Source organism: Lates calcarifer, linkage group LG7_1 (genome assembly GCF_001640805.2).
Source record: "Lates calcarifer isolate ASB-BC8 linkage group LG7_1, TLL_Latcal_v3, whole genome shotgun sequence".
Taxonomy (NCBI): domain Eukaryota; kingdom Metazoa; phylum Chordata; class Actinopteri; family Centropomidae; genus Lates; species Lates calcarifer.
In genome coordinates, this window is record NC_066839.1 from 6,113,326 (window position 1) to 6,137,674 (window position 24,349).

Here is a 24,349-nt window from a genome sequence, read left to right on the forward strand (position 1 = left end):
TGTCAAGAGTGAATGTTGGGATAGGGTCAGGGTTTCCTCGTAACTTCCAAAATGTTGATAACAAGATTAAAATCATAAATGTGAGTACTACATATTATCATCTAAAGTGAATACCAAGAATATCAAAATACTTAGCAACTAATTAGCTCTTTTCATGTTTTTTTTAATCTATAAAATGTTTAATTTGTAATTTGGCTGAATAAAGGACCTAAACATGTTGTCAAACCAATGAATTAACAAATCATTTCAGTGTAACAGCCTTTGCCTTCCTAAGTTTTGTTTTTTTGAAGTCTTTCTATTGACATGTTTGTCATTAAAAGGATTTTGGGGGAGAAAAAACACTGTGAACACTGAAACATACCAGACCAACAGAGCAGTCTTGTCAGTAAGTCTGCAACTCTTAGCTTTTACAATTAATTTTCTCGACAGACCGAATCAATTAGAACTTTGAGTAGAATTTAACAAGTTCATGCTCAGACTCCTGTTTTTATATTCCATGAGACAAGGCAAGAGTGGACTGTGTACATGTCAACATCTCAAACTATCTCTTTGAGCCTGTGTCCTTTTATTTCAGGTCATAACCCTGAAACGCCTCCTGTGTCAGGCTGAAGTACACCCCACCGCCTCCCTGTATCCCACTGTCACTCGGCAACCTCATCAACAAAGCCGCTGATACAAGCCTGGCTTATATCAACTACTGAATGACTCAAAGGGAAGAAAAACATGAGATATGTTGGGAATCTTTTATAACATTTCCTGAAAATATTTTGACCTCTTTGAAAAAAATGTTACATTTTGCCAAACTAAGCAAAAGTTTATTTAGATGCATGGTTTTCGAGAAAACACTTGTCTGTGTGACGGATCACAGAGTTTGTTTGTTTTTTTTTAACTTATACAAAAACACTGTCCCACAAAGTAAAAAATGGAGATGTTATATCAAACTCAACTGATCCTGGATAAAGGCCAATTAGCCGACAATAATCTGCAATAATTTTGATGATGGATTAATCATTTAAGTAATCTATAAGGCTGTAATGCCAAAACTTTGCTTGTTCCCACTCCTCCAAAGTGAGGATTTCCTGTTTTATACAATTGAAAACTCAATATTTTGGGTCTTGGTCTGTTGATCAAACAAAAAAAGATATTTGGAAACGTCACCTTAGGGTCTGAAGAAATGGTTGTGGTCAATTTTGCCATTTTCTGACATTTTGTAAATAAACAACTTGTCAAGAAAATAATCGTCAGATTAATTGATTGATAATGAAAATGATCATGATAAAGACATCAAATTATATAGAAAATATGAATGATCAGTCAAAATGGGTCATGGCACAAAAAAAGCTTAAAGCAGCCCTAGAGTAAGTGGATCACTGTGGGTTTAGCGAACTCTGAAGTAGCTGCTCTGGAAGTCATGGAGTGCACTGATTCCAAAAAACGTAAGGAGAAACTTTTCTACATGACGCCAAGCTGTTTCCAAACACTGCAGAGGCTTTATCACAATCTACTACCCCACTACCATCATCCACAGGCCATTTGGTAAAATTAATAAGCTTACAAGACATTAAATAGACTATTGCAGTTTTCTCTATATTTTATGGGAGACCTCAGTCTAATCATTTCTCTTAAAACCTGGGTGTTAGCCAGCATAAGTTTTTGTTTGATTTTCTGTGTTGTCTGGGAGTCACAGATGTGAAAAAGAACAGCTGCTTCCAGTGTCAGTCAAAATCTTTGAAACTGACTTTAAAGAAGCCTGCTTTTCCTTTTTATGCCTGAATAAGTCAAGCTGACACAAAAACAACAACTTTGGGGAACAGGTAGCCTATATCGAGCTCGGTTTTTATGCTAAAGCCGGAGGATGAAATACCAAACATGAAACTACAAATAGGGAAGCTTTCAATAAACACTTGAATGAACGTCTGCGTGACAGACATGTTAACATCTGTTTTGTCAGACGGATTTAGTAAACAAAAGATTTCTCCCTCTGAGACCAAACACACTGAGAGGTTCTCAGCGCCAGAAACCCGCCTCGCTCATAAGCCTTTTGTAAAGACATTAAACTCCAGAACATGTACACATAACCTCCAATGTCCCCGCTGAATCTCCAATCCCACTGATAACATGAAGTAACATGACAGTCAGGATGTTGCCTCCAGCTACAGTAAACATCTTGATAGTGAATGGATGGTGACAGTTTGCCCATATGTTGAAAAACAGCACCAAAATAAAAGTGTGTACACATTTGTCTACAAGTTTTGACCGTACTGTTCTCTGATACTGGGTTTTTATCTCTTCTTGAAACCAAAATGTTCCCACACTGTAGACCTGAATGTGCCCAGGGGGTTTGCAGTCTCAGGGTTATTATTCATCTTGAGCTAATTAAAGTAGCCTCGACCAAAATAGTCACCCTATGTTGATATTGCGGCACTAGACTGTGGACATTTGTATCATGGTTTTGTCTCAATTTTTTTAGATCATTACACCCCTAATTACAATATATACTGTACTGATATCACAATATAACATTGCATATAACATGACATATCACTCGCCCACAGTAGCACCCATCCATTGTCTCAACATTTGCTTTTAATTTGAACATCCTATAAACTGTTGCTCCATGTCTGAATGACTCAAACTGACCTCACAACCATTAACTCAGCATTAGTCATTTGTTTAAATGCCTAAAATGTGTCTGTGTTTACTGAGAAGGACCTCTAGTAGCCAGTCATGTGAATTAGTGCTCATGTCAGTCAGGAGCACACTAACTAAACAATATTCTCACAAACAGTGTGGGACGTTTCCAGTCAACATTTAACTTTAACCAAGGCATTTTTCTGCCCAAATCTACCTGAACATTAGGCAAAGAGGTGGCAGATCAGAAAATCGTCATATGAATGGATGAACAGTTTTGGAAGGCAAACTATCCTGCCAATCAGAGCATCAGGCAAGACAATGCTTGTGTAGATCACTTTGGAAGGCAATCACCAACAACAATGTTTACTCTGGAGGATTTGTTGGGATGACTACAGGGACACTAATGTCCTACAATGAGCAGCTCCTGAGTGAGCAGGTGGTGGGAGGACTCACTGAACCATCATTTGTTCACTCGTGCACTAAATAGCTGCTGAAAGATGTCGTCTCACTTAGAGGCTCTAAACCTGGTGGTTGTGACCCTTAGGGAGGAGGCCACAGTGGGGTCAAAGGAAAGGTCGTAAACAGCGTTAAAACAGAAGTTACTGAAGAGCAACATGGTACAGACGAATTGATCAAAAATCACGTGTCTCTCTGGGAAACAGGAAGATGAGGGTTGAGATTTTGTTACAAAGTCTTTGATGCAGTTGCCTAATCAGTTCAACTTGTTTTGCTGATTCAGTACAGATAAAATATATAAGGGGCAAGATAAATTTATTTGTATAGCGCCTTTCAACAACAAGGCAATTCAAAGTGATTCACATAAGATACATAATAGCCAAAAAATCCCTCTCAAAAGTGAAGTAAAAAGGCTGAAAATATTGCAAAAAAGACGAGAACTCCAGGTCAAGCTGGTCCCTGAAGATGTCGTGCAGTTTATTCTCAGGGGCCTGGGGTTACTGAAACGATCTCAGTCATCCTAGAACAATCAGCTGCTTCAAGCTATGTTCACTCCACACTGTAGAGCAGGAGCACGGGACAGATTTGAGTGTACAACAAATAAGGTGTGATGCCCGTCCTTCAGTAAAACCATTACACCTGATGTAAACAATCCCAGGATGTTGGGATGGTAAGACATGGTGCTATGCCAGGTTGTGGAGTGCCCGTACCTGCAAGTAGTATGCAAACAAGGCTCACTGAGAGAGGCTTTTTTTGTGTCTTTGCATGTCCAGGTCTCCTGATCCACACCCGTTCTCCGCAACTGCTGGCATCTGAGACACTCATCTAATTGTGTGTTGCTAGATTTAGGCTGTGCAGGTCTGAACTGATCCTCCCTTTTGTTCATGCCCCCTTGACTCTGTTTCAACACTACATTTCTCTCTCTCTCTCTCTCTCTCTCTCTCTCTCTCTCTCTCTCTGGAAATGAGCTTCAGGGACATGGCAACATTTACCTTGCTCAGTTAAAAAACACAGTTAAAAAACATTCCCAAACAAAACTGTGTTACTGTGCTGCTGCTGTTGAACGTGACAGGCCTTTTATACAAAGTCCTTCAGAATCAGCTATGTAAAAACATCCTTGATGAGGTTTGCTTTCACTGATGACGCACGACAAGGAGGGGTATTGTAGTGCCTCTTGTGTTGAGTGAGCTGAGAGGCAATCAGAGTGATTTCTGTCCGGCTCTTAGACAGATAAACAGACATGGCGTATGGAACAAGGCTCCCGGGATATTTATGTACGCTAAAGAGGTATGTCAGGAATGTGGACATGGCAGGTGACCTCTCTATATCTCCAAATAAGGCCCACTGACAGTTGTTTATTGCTGCTTTTGCCCAGGTCACCGCTGTTTGTGTTTGTTTACCAGAGGAATGTGTGTGGAGCTGTAAAGGATGGCCACTGTTTGAAATTCCCCCCCAAAATTATGTCTATGGTAACAAAAAATCATGTTTTTCAAGTGCTGTCGGTCACTTGGTCCAGCACTTTGGTCCAGACTGGAGTATCTCAAAATCTATTGTATAGATTCCCATGAATTTTTGTACAGACATTCATGATCACCAGCGGATGAACCTGACAGACTAACTTCAGAGTGAAGTGTGATTACTTTGGTAATCCTCAAGTCAAAACTTTCATTTGTCCAACACTTTGGCTTGTGATGAAATCAACATCCCCAGTACTCTGTGGTGCTAAACAGCAAGTGTGCATTCGAACACACTAGAACCAAGATGGTGAACGTGGTAAAAATGATACCTGCTAAACATCAACATGCTAGCTTTGTCACTGAGAGCCTGTTAGCATATAGCACATGGCAACACTGTGCTTAAATATAGCATCACACACCTTTGTGATTGCCAATGTACTTGCAAAGTTCCTCCTCAAGTATTTCTAAAAATTTGTTGCTGAAAAAGCAAATCTGTCAATAGCATATTTAGCTAATATTGGTGCTATGCTAGCTGGGTAACATACAGAGAACATGTATTTTTTTTCTTTTGACAAAATATTTCGCAAAACAGGCTACAGACCTACATCTTCACATTCCATAAGACTAGATGGTGAAAAAACTGACTAAATTAGCTTCTCTCTCCTGTGGTAGCACTTGCAACCATTCGTAAAGGCATGCAGGCATTAGTCTTGTTGAAACAAAGATAGGGTTAATTGTGAGAAAAGATGTGATTTATCTCACCTACCCCATCAACAGGAAAATTAAAGTCCATAAAAAACTGCTTTGTAAACTGCAACTGCATTTCCTCTTTAGGGACAGATTTAATACATGAAATAATTTAGTATTGAGTGAAATCAGTGAGAGTTGTGCATCCACAACATCACTGCACCTGATTGAAAGAGCATGTGTCCCTAATTTCTAACGAATCCAGTGACTACAGAAGCCAACAGAGCAGGAAATCGATTAATAAGTTGTCATTCCTATCCTGCCGCCTGCGCAGTTCCACTGTTATGAGTGTCTTTTTTTAGCAGTAAACAGCTGGTTAACAGCTGTGAAATCGCTAATGGTCAAGACAGGCTGCTGCTGTATTAATTCACCAAATTTGGAGAAAACATTTCAGTGGAGGCTCCATTAGAATTAAACAGAATCGGCAGTTACACTCTCAGCAGCAATTATATCAGATGGTTCAGAACACCCAAACGTCTTTTTCTCCCAACCCACTGAGCTCTGGAATGCAAATTACATTGTCCATGGAAGCCCATGAAAAGAAGCTGGCACACCGTGACCTCCTAATAGGCTGAAGATGGAACTGGATCAAGACTACATTCCTAGACACTATTAGATATTTAGAAATCACCGTGCGGCTGAGCCTGCAGCAACCAATGCCTTTTCCCGGCTAATGGTCCTGGCTCGGGCACAGCAATGTCATGGGTGAACACTCCAATGAGTAGTTTATTAGGAATTAGTTGGAGCAGGGAGGGGACCCAATGAAAGAGACACACAGGTGGTCAGCTGTTGGGTCTGCATTGCCGGAAAATGGATTGAGCTCAGGAATGCATCAGATCTAATTGCGATTGTCCCATATGGCCTGGACTGAGAGTGCAAACGGTCACTTCATTGTTCAGAATTATAAACCACAACATCAAGCATTTTCAACCAAAAAGCAAGATACATTATAAAAACCTGGCAAGTTTTATATTAACATTCATTCATTTTAAGAGCATGGTTTTTATAAAAATCTGCCAGTGCTGACAAGTGAAAGTATATGGGGATAATTTGGCCATTGAAGCTGTGTGTTTGTGTGCTTTGTGCTGGTTAATTGCCATAAAGAAGCAAAGGAGGGGGGTTGGTGTTGTGTGTGAGTGTCTTTCTGTCTGTCTGGGCCTTGCATTGTGCACAGAGCAATAACACCAGTAATCTCCCATGGGAGTATGTGACCTCGGGCAGAGTCTCTCCCAGCTAAACAACAAACACACACCTCAGCACCTGGTGAAGGATCTCTCTACTGTAGGGCTACAAATAACCCTTAGTTTCATTATCAATATATCTGATGATTATTTTTCTGATTCTGTTAATTGTTAAATGTCTGTAAAAACGAAAAATAGTATTTCACCATGTTTAAGGTGTGTCTTCCCACTGCTTGTTTTCTTTAAACAGTCCAAAACCCAAAGACAGAATCATATTAAATGAGCAAAAGCAGCAAATCCTTGCATTTAAGAAACCAGAACAAATGAATGTCTGGTATTATTACTTGATAAATCCGCCCCAAAATGGACATGGACATAGACAGGGACAGGGACACTGGGGGTGATATCTAGTCATAAATTTTGGACTGTGCAGAGACCCTCACTGACACTAGGTCAGCAATGAAATTTACATCAAGTGGATCCTTGCAGCCACACCTCTGTGGATCATATCATTTAGGCTTTAAATGATTAATCAGGAACATCTTCAAATGACTTACTATTATTACTTGATTTTTTCTAAGTGAGTATGTGAATGAATTTTCTGACGATCAATTAATCGACTGATCACTTCAGCTCTGGACAAACTTAACTTTTACTCCATGCAAAAAGAAAACTCCCCATTTTCCTGCTGGCTCCAGTTTCCTCCTCTGCCCCGACCCAGATTCTCAGCTCCTCAGCCTCATGATGATGAATCAGGGAAGAGCAAATGCAGAACTCATGCCATATTGGATTTACAATAAATACAAGCTGCCAACTAGGAAAAATTCCCCATGTCATCTTCTAAGTAGTAATTGCAAGTAGGGCGTGGGAATAAGTTTAGAGGGCTATGGACTTCTCTAAAGTGGTGGCAGACTGGACACAAGTGGCAAACATCAGAGTCCAGGGAGAAAATGAAGACCTCCAACTTACTGAGACTTGATGTCTTTCAGTTCTTGTTTTAGTTTTACTTTTGCACAAAATTATGCACAAGAACAAAGTTCACAGAAATTAGCAACTCCTTTGTATAATCAAGAAAGCAAATGACCACACTGTCAGCTTCCTGTGTATTTTATGAACCAATGTTGAGCTTATCATCAGTCATCTGAAGTAAAAAGATTTTACTAGCTAACCGCAATGCAGTCAAGCATTCATTCATCATTCTTCCATGTAAGTCTGACTCAGTCTGACTTCAAGTTTACAAGCCCACAAGATGACTGGAAATCTGGCTTTTGAGTTGCATCTCTTTATCAGTTCTGACTGTAAAACTCTTGTCACATTTTATCCCTAACCCCTGAATCATCATCATTCTGACACTTAATCACGAGAATGTCTCGAATGACGCAGATGACGAAGATGTGTCTAATCTTTAGGAGCATGGGCCTGGGGCTGGGTCAGGACCTGTTACGATGCTGAGCATCAGTAATGACAGACAGACTGATGGACAGGGGAGCTGTGGAGAAGCACATTGTAACAGCAGCTGATGGACTATTCCATCCACTGACTGTGAAATGACGTGTGCAAGTAAATACTTTACTTCTCCTCTTCTCTCCTCCTTCCTTGTTTCTCATGTTATTTTCTTGTTTCCCCTCTTCTCTCCTTGCTCCTTCTCTCCTAATTTCCTTTCCTAGTTTCTCCCCTTCCTCTCTCCTTATTTATCCTCTTCTCTCCTCTTCTTTGTCATTTCCTATCCTTGTTTCTCTTCCACTTTCCTCAGTCCTCCTTTCCTCTCCTCATTATTACTCATTTTTCCTTGTTTCTTCTTTTGTTTTTCTGTTTCTCTCCTTGCTTCTCCTCTCCTTTTTGTTACTCCTCTTTTTTCCCTGTCCCTCCATTACCCCTCTTCTCCTCTTCTTACCTCCCCTAGCCTTATTTCTGCTCTCTTTGTCTTTCCCCTCCTCTCCTTTCAATTGTTGTTCTAAGTTCCTCTTACTCATCTCCTTTCCTTGTTCCTCATCTCCTCCTCTCTTCTCTCCTTGTTTTGGCCATGTAGCCAAAAAAACATGAAAGAAAGAGAAAGGACAAAGAGGAAGACATGCAGTGTCCATGTGCACATGCTTGTTTACTGAACACACACACGTCCACACACCAACAGTCTGCAGTCAATGTGTGTGTGTGGCAGCATGTGTGTATTCAGATGAATTTCCCCTTGATCCTTTTATTTAGATTTTCTCCTGCCAAAAACAGCAGCACATTTTTTTCTGCACATGTGCTTTCTTCCTCTCAGGCTGGGTTTACAAAATATCAACCAAACACTGACATGAGCCTTAAATGAGCTTAAAACAAGCTCCCAAATCATGCGTCTCTCAAACAGGAGTTGGCCCATTTGCTCACTCAGGTTAACGCCTTCCTGAACTGACAAATCTTTATCTGTATTTTCACATTACACTGTACACAAGTTAACCGTCCTGGCACCTGAAGCACTGACAGCGAAGCTTCCACAGGCTGAGACAAGGTACCTACAGTCTCCATCAAGAGTCCTGATCTGAGACAGAGACTCACAGGCACCACAGGAGTCAACTCAGCTCTGACCTCAGGACCCCCTCAGGGTACAGCTTCCATCCCCAGATGTCTGAACCAGCCTTCAGTTCCATCACACACACACCTGCCTGTTAAAGTCATAGCTCTACAAAAAAAAACAACCTGTCGCATTACATATAAAGGCATGTGTCTAATGCATCAAGTGGATAAATTACACTACTGTGTTCGGCCAGAGGAGCTTGAGTTTCTCTGTGTCAGTGAACGACTGATCTGTCAGAGGTGGATCTGTCTACCGTCACCAGGTAGTCAAAACACAGCCTGTTTTTACACAGCAGAGGAAAGGGAGCATGTGCTGTTACCACTGCCCTGTCACCATGCCTGAACCTCTCCTTAATACAGATTAAAAAGGGGAATATTCTGATCCTGGCAGATGAAGAATGAAGGGATGAGACATCACTACACAGAGCTGTGTCCACAGACTACCACACCAAAGCACAGTGGAGCCATAGCAACCAAAACTCAAAAGTGGACAGGAAAATACAAGTGACAGAGATGACTCGCAGGTGAAGCTCTTCCAGCAAAACAAATTTTCAAGTGCTTGAGTGGATGTGAGCTGCACTGAAGAGGAGCAAACTGTAAATAACCAATAAATAATGTATTCTACACACCACCACATGCTGTAAATAACTAGGAAATTCTCCCTATAAACTATGAGTGATTTTATTATTCAGGTTAAATAACTGTTTGGTTTAGATGATCCTGCAACATAAAATTCGAAGTTTATTATGTGAAGGACTAAGGAAAATGTCCTATCATCTCTGAGCAGATATCTGTGCTATATGTTGCCTGCATCTGTGTGAAATTAAACACTCAAAACTGGAGCTTATACTATATTATCAATCCCTTTGTTTAACAGGGACAGTCCACATTAATAAACAGTGCTGTAAACACACCAGTCAAGAAGCTATTTTTCTATCTTAAGTCCCAGGACATATGTTTTAAAGTCAAATTAAAAACAGATATAAGAATGTGAGATTAAAATTTTGAGATTATTTATAAGGATACACTGCAATAATTAAAAGGTAAATTAATACGAATGCTACTAACAAACATCACTCAGGACAACATTATACTAGTTCATTTTACCTGTTTATATTATGCTCTGGAGGATGCTTTCAGTGTTTAAAACAGGATGCACTACACATGCTATTATATTATCACCAGTTTTAGATTTTATATTATGTCATTTTTATGAGTGTGAATCTCAGTTCAGGTGTGCTGCAGCACCACTGCCTCAGGCACCTCTCCAGTGAACTCACGTCGGCTCCTAGTGGCAGGAGGTGGAACTGCAACAAGCTGAGGATGATGGTGTACAGAGACTTACTGGTGCTTAGAGCTTATTTGACTTGAAAAAGTTCCGTTTTTTTCTAAATAGCTTAAACAGTGAAAAAACAGCAGTAATTGTGTAGTAAGGATATATAACAAAACTGTGAACTATAATTTAGACTACTGTATCTTAGAGGAACATTATAGGCATAATTTAGAATAAGATGAAATACGCAAAAAAAAAAAAAGATTACTGAAAATTTTAAAAACTTAACACATTGATTTTACGTCTTTTTTCTTTTTTTTTCTTTTTTTTACTTTACATACCAGAAAGGAGAGCAGTAGTAGAATATCATAGGAATATTAGAGTAATTTGCAGTTTGCGTTATGGGAATCTGGAAGATGGAAATGCCTCAGAGGGCTGATGGATGGACGCTGTGAGAGGAAACACTGGTCCATTAAAAGTCTGAGTGCAGCACACCGAAGTTGGTCCCGCAGTGGAAAGCATTTTTTTCCTCTCTCTCTCTCTCTCTCTCTCTCTCTCTCTAAGAGGATAAGCTCGTCCCTTTTTCTCCCCTCACCGTGATTGGACGACGCCACTTCTTAGGAATGGCATCAAACTATTTAAATAGCACTTTGTCCCCCCTCGGCTTAAAAAGGGAGTTTTTTAGCGGTCGATACCAGCGAGGACAAGATTTTAACAACCAAGAAAAAAAACACACGCAAGATTTTTGCTATTTCTCTTCTTTTCGCGGTGGAACTTTTTTTTTTTTTGCTTTTAAATAATTCGCCATAAATATTAACTCTTGAGAATTATTGCTGGATTTCTACACATTTAAAAGGGATTTTATTACTTTTATTTACTTTCTGCTGTGTTCATCAAGCAGGTGAGTGATATTCTGAGGAATGCAACTCTGTCTGCAGCTGTGATTGCATGAATTATTGATTTATAACCGGCTTTAATCATCATTTAATCTTTTTTTTTTTTCATTCAACCTGTTGCACGTTGACTTTGTCGCTGTATTGATGTTATATGGTGGTTTGTGGTTATTTGTGACAGGTTGGTGTTTCACCATGAAGTTGACAGGGATATTCTTGCTATTGATGCTTTGGACCTGCGAGAGCGCGCGAGTCGCAGGTGAGTTTGGCTTAACTGAGTGATTAAATTTGAACTTGTAAAACTTTATTACTTCACTTTTCAGATAGGAAATGAATTGTCATTTAGAATAAAAACGAGAGGCTGGTGTGGTTTTGAAAAAGGTCTCAGTGGCCTGAAACTGAAGACAACATACATCCAGTGCGCTGCCAGACAAAGGCTGACTCCTTATTATTATTCACCCGCAGAGAGCCGAGACGACAATAGCGTGTATGACTTGTTTGAGCTCATCCAAGTCCCCAAGAAGAACCACGGGGTCACCCTGGTGAAAGGAGACGACCCGTACAGCCCCGCCTACAAGATCCTCAACCCGGACCTGATCCCCCCGGTCCCCGAGAACTCCTTTAGGGACCTTATCGATTCCATCCACGCCGAGAGGGGATTCCTCCTGCTGCTGAACTTCAAGCAGTCAAGGACGGACCAGGGGAAGCCTCCTGACCGTGGAGAAGAAGGACGGCTCCGGACCTGTGTTGGAGATCGTCTCCAACGGCAAGGCGAACACCTTGGACATATTTTTCTCTACCGAGAACAAGCAGCAGCTGTTTTCCATCGAAGATGCGGATCTGGCCACGGGCCACTGGAAGAATATCACCTTGTTCGTGCAGGAGGACCGGGCGCTGCTGTACGCGGGATGCGAGGAGGTGAACAGCGCGGAGCTGGATGCGCCCATCCAGAGCATCCTGACGCAAGAGACCCCGGCCAGCGCGCAGCTCAGGATTGGCAAGGGAGCAGTGAAGGACAGGTTCATGGTGAGAGAGCGGGGCGAAGCGGACAGGAGATTTAGTTTTAATTTGGGGATTTAGCCGGGGAAGCAATTCAGGCACGTCTCTTTTCAATGTCAGCTGAGAGTTTTGTTTGATTTAAGTCTTAGTGCGTAAAGACGCTCATATGGCATGACCGAATATAACGATTAATCTAACGCTTTCGGCATGTTACAATGATTTAATGTTGCACCGGGTTATAACCTAAACTTGAACATCGATGCTTGCAGGGGGTCCTGCAAAACGTGCGGTTTGTGTTTGGAACAACACTGGATGCAATCCTCCGCAACAAAGGATGCCAAAGCTGTGAGTAATCACGACCAAGACGTCTCGAGTGTTTACTCATCACTCATCTGCTTCATGTACTGCCAAGTCCCTAGGAAGACCTTATCAAAGAAATGTGTATATACTTAATTTGCTTGCTGACTTCTACATAAAACACTCCCCAGGGAGCTGTTTACCACTTGTCACACAGGAATGCCAGTTTACAAATATCACAGGGTACTGTGGTCTTTGAGTATGTTCACTAGGGTGCACAGCACTAACTAATAACTTTTTTCTGATCATTTATAGCAGTGTGGGATGTGTAACATTAAGCACAAATACCCTTCTTTATTAATAAATCAACCAAAAACATGAGTGTGCAGATATGTGATTCGATCTTCTCTTTCAGCTGTGACATCTGACACCATGATCCTGGAGAACCTCAACGGTTCCTCAGCCATCAGAACGGAGTACACTGGACATAAGACTAAAGGTAAACACTGCTGCACGTGACTCTGACATGTGGACTTCTCATTATACCCCATTATCACCGGCTCACATCTGTTAGATTAGTCTCTAGAGGCAGACAGGACTCGGATAGAGAAGAATGAGGATTTAATTGTTTAGCTGTGTTAACAACTAATGACTTTTTTCCCTGTGTAGACCTGCAGATGGTCTGTGGCTTCTCCTGCGAGGACCTGGTCAGCATGTTTAAGGAGCTGAAGGGCCTCGGTGTTGTGGTCAAGGAGCTGTCCAATGAACTCCGACAGCTGGTAAGAAGGAAACACACCAGACCGTCTGCCTGTGTGTGTGTGTGTTTTACATGTGTGTGTGGTCTCTGATTCACTGACACCACCTGTGCTGTTGTCCGGCAAAATGTTTGTCAGGTTTTGCACTGTAAAAGTATGTTTATTTGCCCAGGTAACAACTCATAAACAGTAAGTTTCCTGTCTGTTTCTCCCACCCAGACGGATGAGAACAAGCTGATCAAAAACCGCATAGGCATCCACAGTGGCGTCTGCATCCACAACGGCATCGTGCACAAAAACAGAGATGAGTGGACCGTCGACGACTGCACCGAGTGCACTTGCCAGGTGAGATCTCCGCAGTGCGCTCTCATTAGCTTGTGTGTGTTGTGCCCTAAGTGCTTAAACAACACGTGTGTGGGGATGCGCTCTTATGCTCTGACTTGTCTGATGTGTAAACACAGCCCACACGGAGGCGCACGCACTTAACACCACTCAACTGATCTTGTCAATAATGAGTGGTGTGAAGGCCTGGCAGAAGGCCAACAGCATTTACTTTGGTAATGAGAGGTCTGTTGTCCGAAGTTCAACTTGAGTGTGGCCTGGAGGGACTTGACCAGACGTTAAGTGATGCATTTCCGTAATTAAGAGCAAGACCTTGGCTCTGACAAATGGAAAGGGGGAGGGATGGGTTCAGGTACAAAATACCTGGCAGGGAGGATCCTTGCATTTCACTGATGGGCTTTGTTTCTTGATTTCCTCTTCTACTGATACACTAGTTGTCCCTATTTCCCCTTTCTTCCCTGTCAGTGATCAGATCCAGGAGCGAGAACATTAGCATGCATAGTTAGAGGCAGTTGTTATCCCTGAGTCATTCACAGTGAACCCCTCACAGGTTGCACTGGCAAGCTGACTTTACTTGTTTGGGGCTCACTGCCCAGTTCGGCTCCACAGTGAAACCGACTTCCATTATTAGGACTTTGGCCTGTTTCCCACCCTCCCCTGACCCAGTGGGCAGGTGCTTGTCTGCATGGGGTCTCCATTCTCAGCCAGAACTCTGCTTTGCTTAGTTTTTTTTCTGGCATGGTAAATCTGTCCAAACTCAGAGAATTTAATGAGCTGGTTGCACGGACATGGACTAAGACTTCGATTAAAAAAAATTACCCTGCCACATGCATGATTTAAACAGGTTTACACAACAATCAACTCCACATTAGTAACACTGTTCTGCAGTGTCTCAGTCAGTTCCACTTGGAAAAGGGGATTTAACCCGGCACCTGGACATAATTTGGAAGAAAACTGCAGAAACATTTCAGTGATATCCATATGTTTAACCATGAATTTGATCTCTGTGTTTGCGCAGAACTCTGCTACTGTGTGCCGCAAGATCTCCTGCCCCCTGATCCCCTGTGCGAATGCGACTGTTCCTGATGGAGAGTGCTGCCCCCGCTGTGGAACACGTAAGTATTTCTGCTCTTTCAAAGCCTTCTCATATTGTTAGAACTTGCATAGCTATAAGAAAGTACACTGTGATTACAGTTTTGTAAACCTGCAATGTAAGTATCTGAATAAATGTCCCCTGTAAGATAGAGTGTTTCAGCTAACAGGCACATCATTCAAACACTGCCCCATTCACCTAGAGAGCCGTTTCTGTGTTATTTGCCACATAAAACAGAAAGCCACAAATTTCCCTAGATGTAAAGGTTTCTATTCAAGAAAGAACATGTTAATTTTAGAGATGATTTAACTGCAATAACATCCGAGTAAAAATGAAAGGGTGCTTATGTGTTTGGAACACAGGCGCTTTGTGCTCCAAAACATCTTTGAATCTTCAAGTTGAAATGGCAGTAATTTGCTAAATTGGTTAAAGCAGGATGGAAAATTGGTTGGCCGTTTAGTGTAGCCCATCCTCTACATGAGGAGAGGTGACATGTTCTTCATACCTATGCAGGCTTGGCTGCAATACCTCCCCAAAATCTAAATAAACACAGGGGAGCAGCATTCATCCTGACCTCAGCCACTTGTTGAAGTCATTACACACCCAGGGCCATGTTTGCAAAATCTGTTTCCTCTTTAGGAAAACATAAGTCAATGGGGCATCCCCATGTATCCTGAGGACAGTGGTCCTTTCTGTTTCCCCAGCTTCTCTCAGTGTGTTAGTCTCTGCTCTCCCTCTCAACAGAGGGCCTTCTCTCTGTCTAAGGACCGGCTAAATCCTCACTATTAGTCCTCCGCTTTAAGAGCTTTCCCTCCTCATTTAGGCTTGGGGGTGTTTGTTAGGGGGTGCTGCCTCACTGAAATAGTTCTTTTATTGTCTCCCTCTTCCCCTCTCTCTCTCATATTCTCTCCCTCTCCCTCCTGCTCAGCGAGTGACTATGCAGAGGACGGCTGGTCGCCGTGGTCTGAATGGACCCATTGTTCCGTGTCATGTGGGCGGGGCATCCAGCAGCGTGGGCGCTCCTGCGACCGTATCAATAACAACTGTGAGGGCACCTCTGTGCAAACCCGCGACTGCTACCTCCAGGAGTGCGACAAACGCTGTGAGTTAGCACGACATATTCTCATCCATCAACCATACACAAACAAATAAGTAGATCCGGTTAAGCAGCCAGCCTTATCCACATGTAGTTACCTGGCCCAACATCATCTGTGTGATGTCTGTGTGACAGAGTGCCGCAGCGGTCCAACGATTTGCTTCCTGATAACTGACCTCTGACCTTTCTTTGTGGCCCTCAGTCAAACAGGACGGCAGCTGGAGTCATTGGTCACCCTGGTCTTCCTGCTCCGTCACCTGTGGTTCTGGTGTCATCACCCATATCCGCCTCTGCAACTCCCCCACCCCCCAGCTCGGAGGCAAGGACTGCGAGGGAGAGGGCCGACAAACTAAGAAGTGTCAGATGCCTGAGTGCCCCAGTGAGTCCCATCATTTGATATTTGCTGCCTGGCTGTATTAATGTGTTGTATACGGCATGAATAGTAATTAATAATCACTTTCTTCTTGTCTCCCTCAGTCAATGGCAACTGGGGACCCTGGTCACCATGGGATACCTGCTCTCTCACCTGCGGAGGTGGTCGTCAGACTCGTAAACGTCTGTGCAATGACCCTGCACCAAACTACGGTGGCAAAGATTGTGTTGGTGAAGCAAAAGACATCCAGTTGTGTAACAAGAAACCATGCCCCATCGGTGAGGCATTTTAATCACTTACAGAGCTTCTACATGTTCCGTGTGTCTGTTTTGTTTTATCCTGCAGGTTTTTTGTACATTAATTTATTACATTATTGATGTTGTTTTTGGCATCTTTTTTATTGCAAGTTTGAATTATTTAGTTATATACCTACTACTTAGATCTCCCTCCACAGTGAGGTCATAACTGGAATGGGATTTACCTGAATTTAAAAAAAAGGTTACATCTAAAGGATACCTTGTTTTCAGATGGGTGTTTGTCCAACCCCTGCTTTGCTGGAGCCAAGTGTACCAGCTTCCCTGATGGTTCATGGAAGTGTGGAAAGTGTCCAGCTGGCTACACCGGCAATGGTATCAAGTGTAAAGATATCGATGAGGTAAAAAATTCTTCAGTTCTTGTGCTTTGATTTTGTTAGCTATAAACATGGTTCAATGCCTTATGCAACATGCAACACATTTCTGACTTAATGATCACAAATGTTGTTCTTTTCTATCCTAAAAACAGTGTAAGGAGGTCCCAAATGCTTGCTTTGAGTTTAACGGTGTGCACCGCTGTGAGAACACCGAACCTGGCTACAACTGTCTGCCCTGCCCTCCTCGCTACTCAGGACCCCAGCCCTATGGCAGAGGTGTGGAGCAGGCTGCCGCTAATAAACAGGCAAGTACAGTCTTGAGCAAAACACAAATGCCCTGACATGAAAAGATAAGTTGATAAATAAGTACTGATAACAGGAATAGTTGTGTAAGGTACAGGTACACTTGCATCTCCAGGGCAGGACAAGGCTCATTTATTGTGATGAATGTCTGCCTTTCTGAGAACAGAATGTCATGAATTTCTACTATGCACAGCCAGTCTGATCACTGCTCACTGACCCTCTCCAGGTGTGCACACCCCGTAATCCCTGCCTCGATGGAAGCCACGACTGCAACAAAAATGCCCGTTGCAACTACCTCGGACACTTCGCTGATCCCATGTACCGCTGTGAGTGCAAGCCCGGTTACGCTGGCAACGGCCATATCTGTGGAGAGGACACAGATCTGGATGGATGGCCAAATGCTGACTTGGTTTGTGTGGAGAATGCCACCTACCACTGCAAAAAGGTAGGGTGTTGTGAAGTAGTAAGGCTCTAACATGATTTTTAAAAAGTTCTGTGAAGCAAACTCACTTAAAATTACTGTTTTTTCAGTGTTAAGGTCAAGAATATTTGTTATAATTTCTGAGTTTCTGACCATATTATCTGTTATTCAGGACAACTGCCCCAACCTCCCTAATTCTGGGCAGGAAGATTACGATAAGGACGGCATTGGAGATGCTTGTGACAATGATGATGACAACGATGGCATTCCTGACGATAGGGTAAGTGAAACCTCTCCAGATGTGGCCATAACTGTGCACAAAGGAGTATGTGTGTGTTCTCTGACTGTGATTTTTGCATTCATCATTCATGCTGTCTAATAAGAAGGCAGGTGGAGAGGGGGAAAAGGGAGGGGAGGCTCAGTAGGAAAGCAAATGTTTCTCCCCTGCCTGAGCCAAAACCTCAAATTCCAACACAGAGGTACAGCTCTGAAGGAGCTGCACTGTGTGTTTGCTAATCCCAACATCCCTAAAATAAAGTGCCTTTTCATTCTGCACCTTCCATCCCTGTAAATAGATCCACTCGCACATTAAAACAGCAAATGACAACTCTTTCTCCTTCTCTCTGTCTCTCGCTTTTTGAAACAGGACAACTGTCCATTCATCTATAACCCCAGGCAGTATGACTATGACCGTGATGATGTGGGAGACCGCTGTGACAACTGCCCCTATAACAGTAACCCAGACCAGACAGACACAGACAACAATGGAGAGGGAGATGCCTGTGCTGTGGACATTGATGGAGATGGTGAGGAATGGAAAACAGTCCTTGGGACATCTATGTTGCTATTCTTTTTTAAGAGATATCTTAAAACGCCTGAACTGGTTTTCCTTATTATATGTTACTATTCATTTCCTAGGTATCCTAAATGAGAAGGACAACTGCCCCTATGTGTACAATGTTGACCAGAGAGACACAGATCTGGATGGAGTTGGAGACATGTGCGATAACTGCCCTCTGGAACATAATCCTGATCAGGTGTGTGGACACACACACTCACACGCACACATACACACCGCCCTTTCCCCATTTCCTTCCACCTCACCCACCAACAATAACCCACATTCAACTCCCGGCCTTTCTCTATAGCTCAGCATATATCTCTCTTTCAATTGAGAGAGAGCCTCAGTGATTAGCCCTGTGTAGCTGTCTAAGCTTTATCACGCCATGTAAAGGTGGAGTAAATCCTGTGTGCAGCTCGAGGGCACATCAGTTCAATAAGGCGTGGTGGGGGGCTAGGGGTCTTTTCAATGGCCCATTGACATTAACTAGCTAATATGAGGAAAGAGGCCCTAGGCTGGATATTACTGAGGAATGGGCCGGCCGTGGGTTGTGCCCCGTCGGCACACCACAGGCCTGCTCAGTCCACCTGTGCTATGCTACACTGAGAAATAGGAATGTGTTGAACAACGAGACTCAGGGGAAGGATGGGGTTAGAAGGAGGGGAGCATCCAAGTCTACGGTGATTTGATTTTAAAGAGAGAACTGCACACTGCAATTAAAGACCAAAATAGACAAGTTCAGACATGGGCACGGGGAGTACAAGAGTACAAAGAGAGTACAAAACTACACAAAAATGCCCTCCTCTTGTGGTCTTATTGAGATATTCAACAACACAAGTTTTGATTCTACAGTTTTCCAAATCCTCTCAGCACTTAGTCTAGTCCTGCCAAGTAGGGCTAGCATGACTTCTTCTACTGCAGATGCTGGTAGGGTTCAACAAGCAAATTGGAGTAGGAGGAGCAATACGGTCCTGTAGGGTGATGTTTGATTGTCAGTAGATGAAAACTGCCGACAGATCTTGGGACAAATTGAGCTTGGCAGCTTTACAGAGGCAAAGAGTGACTGGAACCTGAGGAAAATCCTTAATGAAAGCATGGGAGGAGAGATGAAAGAACAAGGGCAGCGGGAAATACTGTGGTGAAAGGAAATAAACACGGTGGAATGTAATTACCTGTTAGTGTGCTAATACTTCACTGTCCCCTTAAGCCATACATGAAGTCACAACTCTAACAGCAAAACATTGTACCCTTGCAGGTGGATTCAGACGATGACCGTGTGGGAGACAAGTGTGACAGTAACCAGGATATTGATGAGGATGGACATCAGAACAACCTGGACAATTGCCCATACATCCCCAATGCCAACCAGGCTGACCACGACAAAGACGGCAAGGGAGATGCCTGTGACCATGATGATGACAATGATGGCATCCCTGATGACAAAGACAACTGCAGACTGGCCTTCAACCCTGACCAACTGGACTCTGACGGTGAGCAAAATGGGCCGTGTTTCAATCCTCAGGGACACAGGTTTTCCTAAACTGTTCTGAGGCAGCTATACATTGAACACAGCTCACAGCATGTCTAGAGGTCTTCCAAACACTTTGGGGATTAGTAGTATTGAGTATGTAACATATATTTTTCAGGTGATGGCCGTGGAGATGCTTGCAAAGATGACTTTGACCAAGACAATGTGCCTGACATCTATGACGTGTGTCCTGAGAACTTTGGAATTAGTGAGACTGACTTCCGGCAGTTCCAGATGGTTCCTTTGGATCCCAAAGGCACCTCCCAGATTGATCCTAACTGGGTTGTCCGCCATCAGGGCAAAGAGCTGGTTCAGACTGTCAACTGCGACCCTGGCATTGCTGTTGGTGAGTAAAAGATGTTGTGTGACTGGTGATATAAGGCACATAATTTTCTTGTGTTTTGTTTACAGGATTATGAAGGATTGAGCTTTGACCCATTACTTGATTTTTCTCCTTGATCATCAGGCTACCATGAGTTCAATGCAGTGGACTTCAGTGGGACTTTCTTCATCAACACAGAGAGAGATGATGATTATGCCGGCTTTGTTTTTGGCTACCAGTCCAGTTCCAGGTTCTATGTGGTGATGTGGAAGCAGATTACACAGACCTACTGGTCAAATAAACCCACCAAGGCCCAGGGGTACTCTGGTCTGTCCATTAAAGTGGTAAACTCCACCACCGGCCCAGGAGAGCACCTCAGAAACGCCCTCTGGCACACTGGGAACACCCCTGGACAGGTAAGACATTTGGTGGCTCTTTCTCCCAGTGGATGACTTTTATATGTTACTAGGGATGTGTAAAAATATTAACCCATGACTGTTTATATCCTTGTGCTTTAGGTCCGTACTCTCTGGCACGACCCTAAGAATGTTGGATGGAAAGACTTCACTGCCTACAGATGGCATCTGATCCACAGACCGAGAACAGGACATATCAGGTGAGCACATTACACTGAATAGTCCACATACAATTTCACTCTTCACATGGTTTTGACATCAAATTCCCAACTTTCATTTTCCCTTATTTCCACAGAGTTGTGATGTATGAGGGCAAAAAGATCATGGCAGATTCTGGTAGCCTCTATGACAAGACATATGCAGGCGGCAGGCTAGGTCTTTTTGTCTTCTCACAAGAGATGGTATACTTCTCAGACCTCAAGTATGAATGCAGAGGTAAGGATTTATGTAAGATCAACTAAAATGTGATTGTAAAAGCAGCTTCCCAGCAAGCATTTGAATTTTTACTCTTAAAGTCAATGTCCCCTGGTGACGGTCATTTCCAACTTCTTACACTGTCTCTTTCTTTTAACAGATGCATAAATGTGTGGCGCAAGAAGTTCTGAGGAATGCACCTTTTTTGTATAAAGTATGAACTTATGTATTCTGATGCAAAGTCCAAGGACCGATTTATCTCCGCGACTCTTTCTTCTGCGGCACGCACACTTGGACAGGGCGAAGGGCATGTGGTCAGCCTCAGGGTAACTTGAAGCTGGTTCGGGCAGAGCACCAACCGGCTGACTGCCAGTTGAGGATCAGAGAGCCCCTTCTCCTCCACCCTTAGTATCCACGAGCGCAGGGAGAGCTGAGGGGAGAAAAAAAAGAAAACAAGCCCTCTAGCTTTGCCAGTAGGACACCAACACCTTTCTATCCCAGCTCTGCCTGCCTTCTTGCTCTCTGAAAGACCTCATTCATCTCTGTGCGGGAACGGCTCCCCATAGACAACTATGCACTTCCAAGCCTTTACATCTCTCTCTGTCTTTCTGTCTCACTTCTCCAACCTGTGTGCCTTTCAACCTTACCTTCTGGATGGACATCCCAAAGAAAAAACTGATGAAATAGTCCCTTTGCTTTACCAGATCTGCCAGGATATAGACTTTTGATGATAGACTTTTTATGATACAACTTTTGAGGACTCAAAGGCTGAAGACAGCAGTAACATTTTTAGGAACCTTTGTTGTTGAGGACTTAAGAAAACTTTTGGATATGGACAGAGTTAGAATAAGGGGAAGATGATGTTGTAGATGTTTGAGTTCATGCATGTACTGTATGTAGAAGAATGAATGGAACAAGAAAGTGATTTTACCCACCTACCTAAGAAACTCTGTAGAGGAGAGTGGAGAGGAAAAACACAAATTAAATTCAGGTCAGCTATCTTTTTAACATACAAATATCATGGACTTTTTTGATTCTGTCTGGTTAACTGAACAACTCTCAGGGTGAGATGGAAGTAATGACCTTCTCATATCCAACCAGTAATAAAAAAAAATAAAAAGATTATATTATACAAAAATTCCTACAGCCAGTGATCTCAAAGCCAGTACTCCCTCCAAAATATTCCAATCTTACATGAAAACCCCGGTCACTGAAGAGATTTAGCTCCCTCAGCTTTTGAGGATTTCAAATTGAAATTATGTAAATACATGTAATTTATTGACTCTTGCCTACAATGTAGGCAGCAAAGGAAATTTTAATACTTAAAAAGTACTGAAAAAGTAAAAAATCCATCCAATATCATGAAAACTGACCTAGGATCAGGTACAGTCAGACGCCGGATGCATGCTCTTGTCAGTGTCTATCATCTCCTGCTGTACAAAGTCAATTAGGTATTCTTCAGATAGGGTTATTTAGCATGAAGTGTATGTGACTTGTGTGCCTTTTCTTCAGAGAGAGATGAAAAACAAAGGAAATCTTTGATGTACAAATATTACCTCATTGCTGTTGTATAATTTGGATCAAACAAAAACACAACCTAAGTACTTTTTCATATTCCTTTATAATGATGGACATCTTAGTGCTACTGTAGCATGTGCTGTAAATAGTATGACATTTCATATCTAAAAGACACAACCGAACTCCCAATCTCATGATCTACCCTAGTGAAAATTACGGTAAAAATGGGAGGTTTCTTTTTTTTATAAATAATTTTTGCTTTATCATGTATGTCCAATGCTGTTCTTAGCAGATAAATTATTGTTCTGTTTTGTCTTAGCTGTTTGTGAGAGGTTGATTTGTATGTGTGTGTGCGTGTGTGTAGATAAATGCTATTTAAATAATTTATCAGGATTTGTTGCCTTACAAAATGGCACACGTCCATCTGTATAAACGGTTTGCACACTGACGTGAGGATGTTCTGTTCTTTATCGTTTTTACCTTTTTTTTTGTTATTGTGTATCATTGTTACCATTATTTTTGTACAATTAGTTTTGCTTTTCTGTAAACATTTTCTTAGTTGTACAAAGCAAAAATGCTGTTTTTATTCATAGCGATTATTTTGTTACATACTTCAAGACAATAAATAGTTGTTAAAATTCTGAAGCCTGTCTGCGCTTTTGTTTGTGCTTAAAATTTTTCATCCAGGCTTAAGTCCATGTTTGATCAAGTCTAGAACTTGACGTGGAAATACAAAGACGTGTTTTACATTAAACAAAAACTGGTGGATGACTCAGACCTGACTTCTTCTAGCCAGAGGACATCACAAAGACAACTGGATTTAATTTGGTTGACTGTAGCTACAATGCCCAACACTTGAATCTACTCAAAGTCAAAATGACAGCCCCCCACCACCACCCCAAGGGTATAAACTGAGTTCTGAATTGCACTTTCAGGCACTTTCTCCCTGCAGACAGGTACACATCGTCTCTGTGATGAAGGCCACATGAGGAATGTGACACAAACGTCTGCTCCACAGCTTGATCTGCCTGACCTCTCTGTGATCTGCACTGACCTCTGCAAAAGGTTAAATAACACGAAGAGAGCAACTATTGGGCTAACGCAAACCTTGACATTGGCTCAGTGATTTCTTCAGAAGCTCAGATAATCCACTGTGGGACAAGATAACAACAGCACAACATGGAGAATAAAGACTGCAAACTATGACTTCATTTATAAGTATAGTTTGCATCAATATCACTCAGTCTGAACAAATAATCATAAGCTTTGCAAATGGGCTGAATTCATTACATGGCTGTTAAGGTATTCCCATTATTGTTGTCACTCCTGTACTTCATCCGAGCTCTGAGGGCTGATCTATTAGATAGTTTTTTTTTTATTTTGGTGAAATCTGTCCCATAATTATTAACCTCATAGTTGTTCCTCTCTCCATCTATGACATTAAAGCAGTCAGTGTTGTGATGTTTTTGCACTGGATGTCCTACAGATCAATGATATCCTCATTGGTCAAAAGGTTTAGAAAAACAATCCAAAACAGACCTGTGAAAGATCTATCTGAGCCTGGTGTATATAAACAAGAAAAAAAACAACACAGAAGAAACCCAATCACAAAAGGGATCCAAAGACAGTCAGATCTGATCCAAACAAACTCAAGGACCCAGTCAAAAATGCGCTCAAATGGAACAGACCCAAAGCAGAGAGACAACAACAGACCTGGCGACAGCCTAATATGCCACCAATTAACGAGCAGCAGGGTCCAAATAGAAATACAGATCATTCTTCACATTCATTCATCACAATACA

The 24,349-nt window shown here is 42.3% G+C and overlaps 1 protein-coding gene across 1 annotated transcript; it reads left to right on the plus strand.

Moving 5' to 3' along the window:
* The first annotated feature begins 10,964 nt into the window (after positions 1 to 10,964).
* On the plus strand, positions 10,965 to 23,187 carry thbs1b (thrombospondin 1b). Its single transcript, XM_018682552.1, is given in 24 exon segments — positions 10,965 to 11,205; positions 11,379 to 11,456; positions 11,663 to 11,889; positions 11,891 to 12,223; positions 12,466 to 12,541; positions 12,909 to 12,992; positions 13,163 to 13,272; positions 13,468 to 13,593; positions 14,609 to 14,705; positions 15,612 to 15,785; positions 15,982 to 16,158; positions 16,257 to 16,430; positions 16,680 to 16,807; positions 16,936 to 17,088; positions 17,313 to 17,531; positions 17,680 to 17,787; positions 18,154 to 18,313; positions 18,426 to 18,544; positions 19,604 to 19,838; positions 19,995 to 20,222; positions 20,343 to 20,614; positions 20,717 to 20,814; positions 20,910 to 21,049; positions 21,189 to 23,187. Coding segments are annotated over 23 exon segments (3,510 nt in total). The 5' UTR covers positions 10,965 to 11,205; positions 11,379 to 11,392; the 3' UTR covers positions 21,197 to 23,187.
* Positions 23,188 to 24,349: the final 1,162 nt, after the last annotated feature.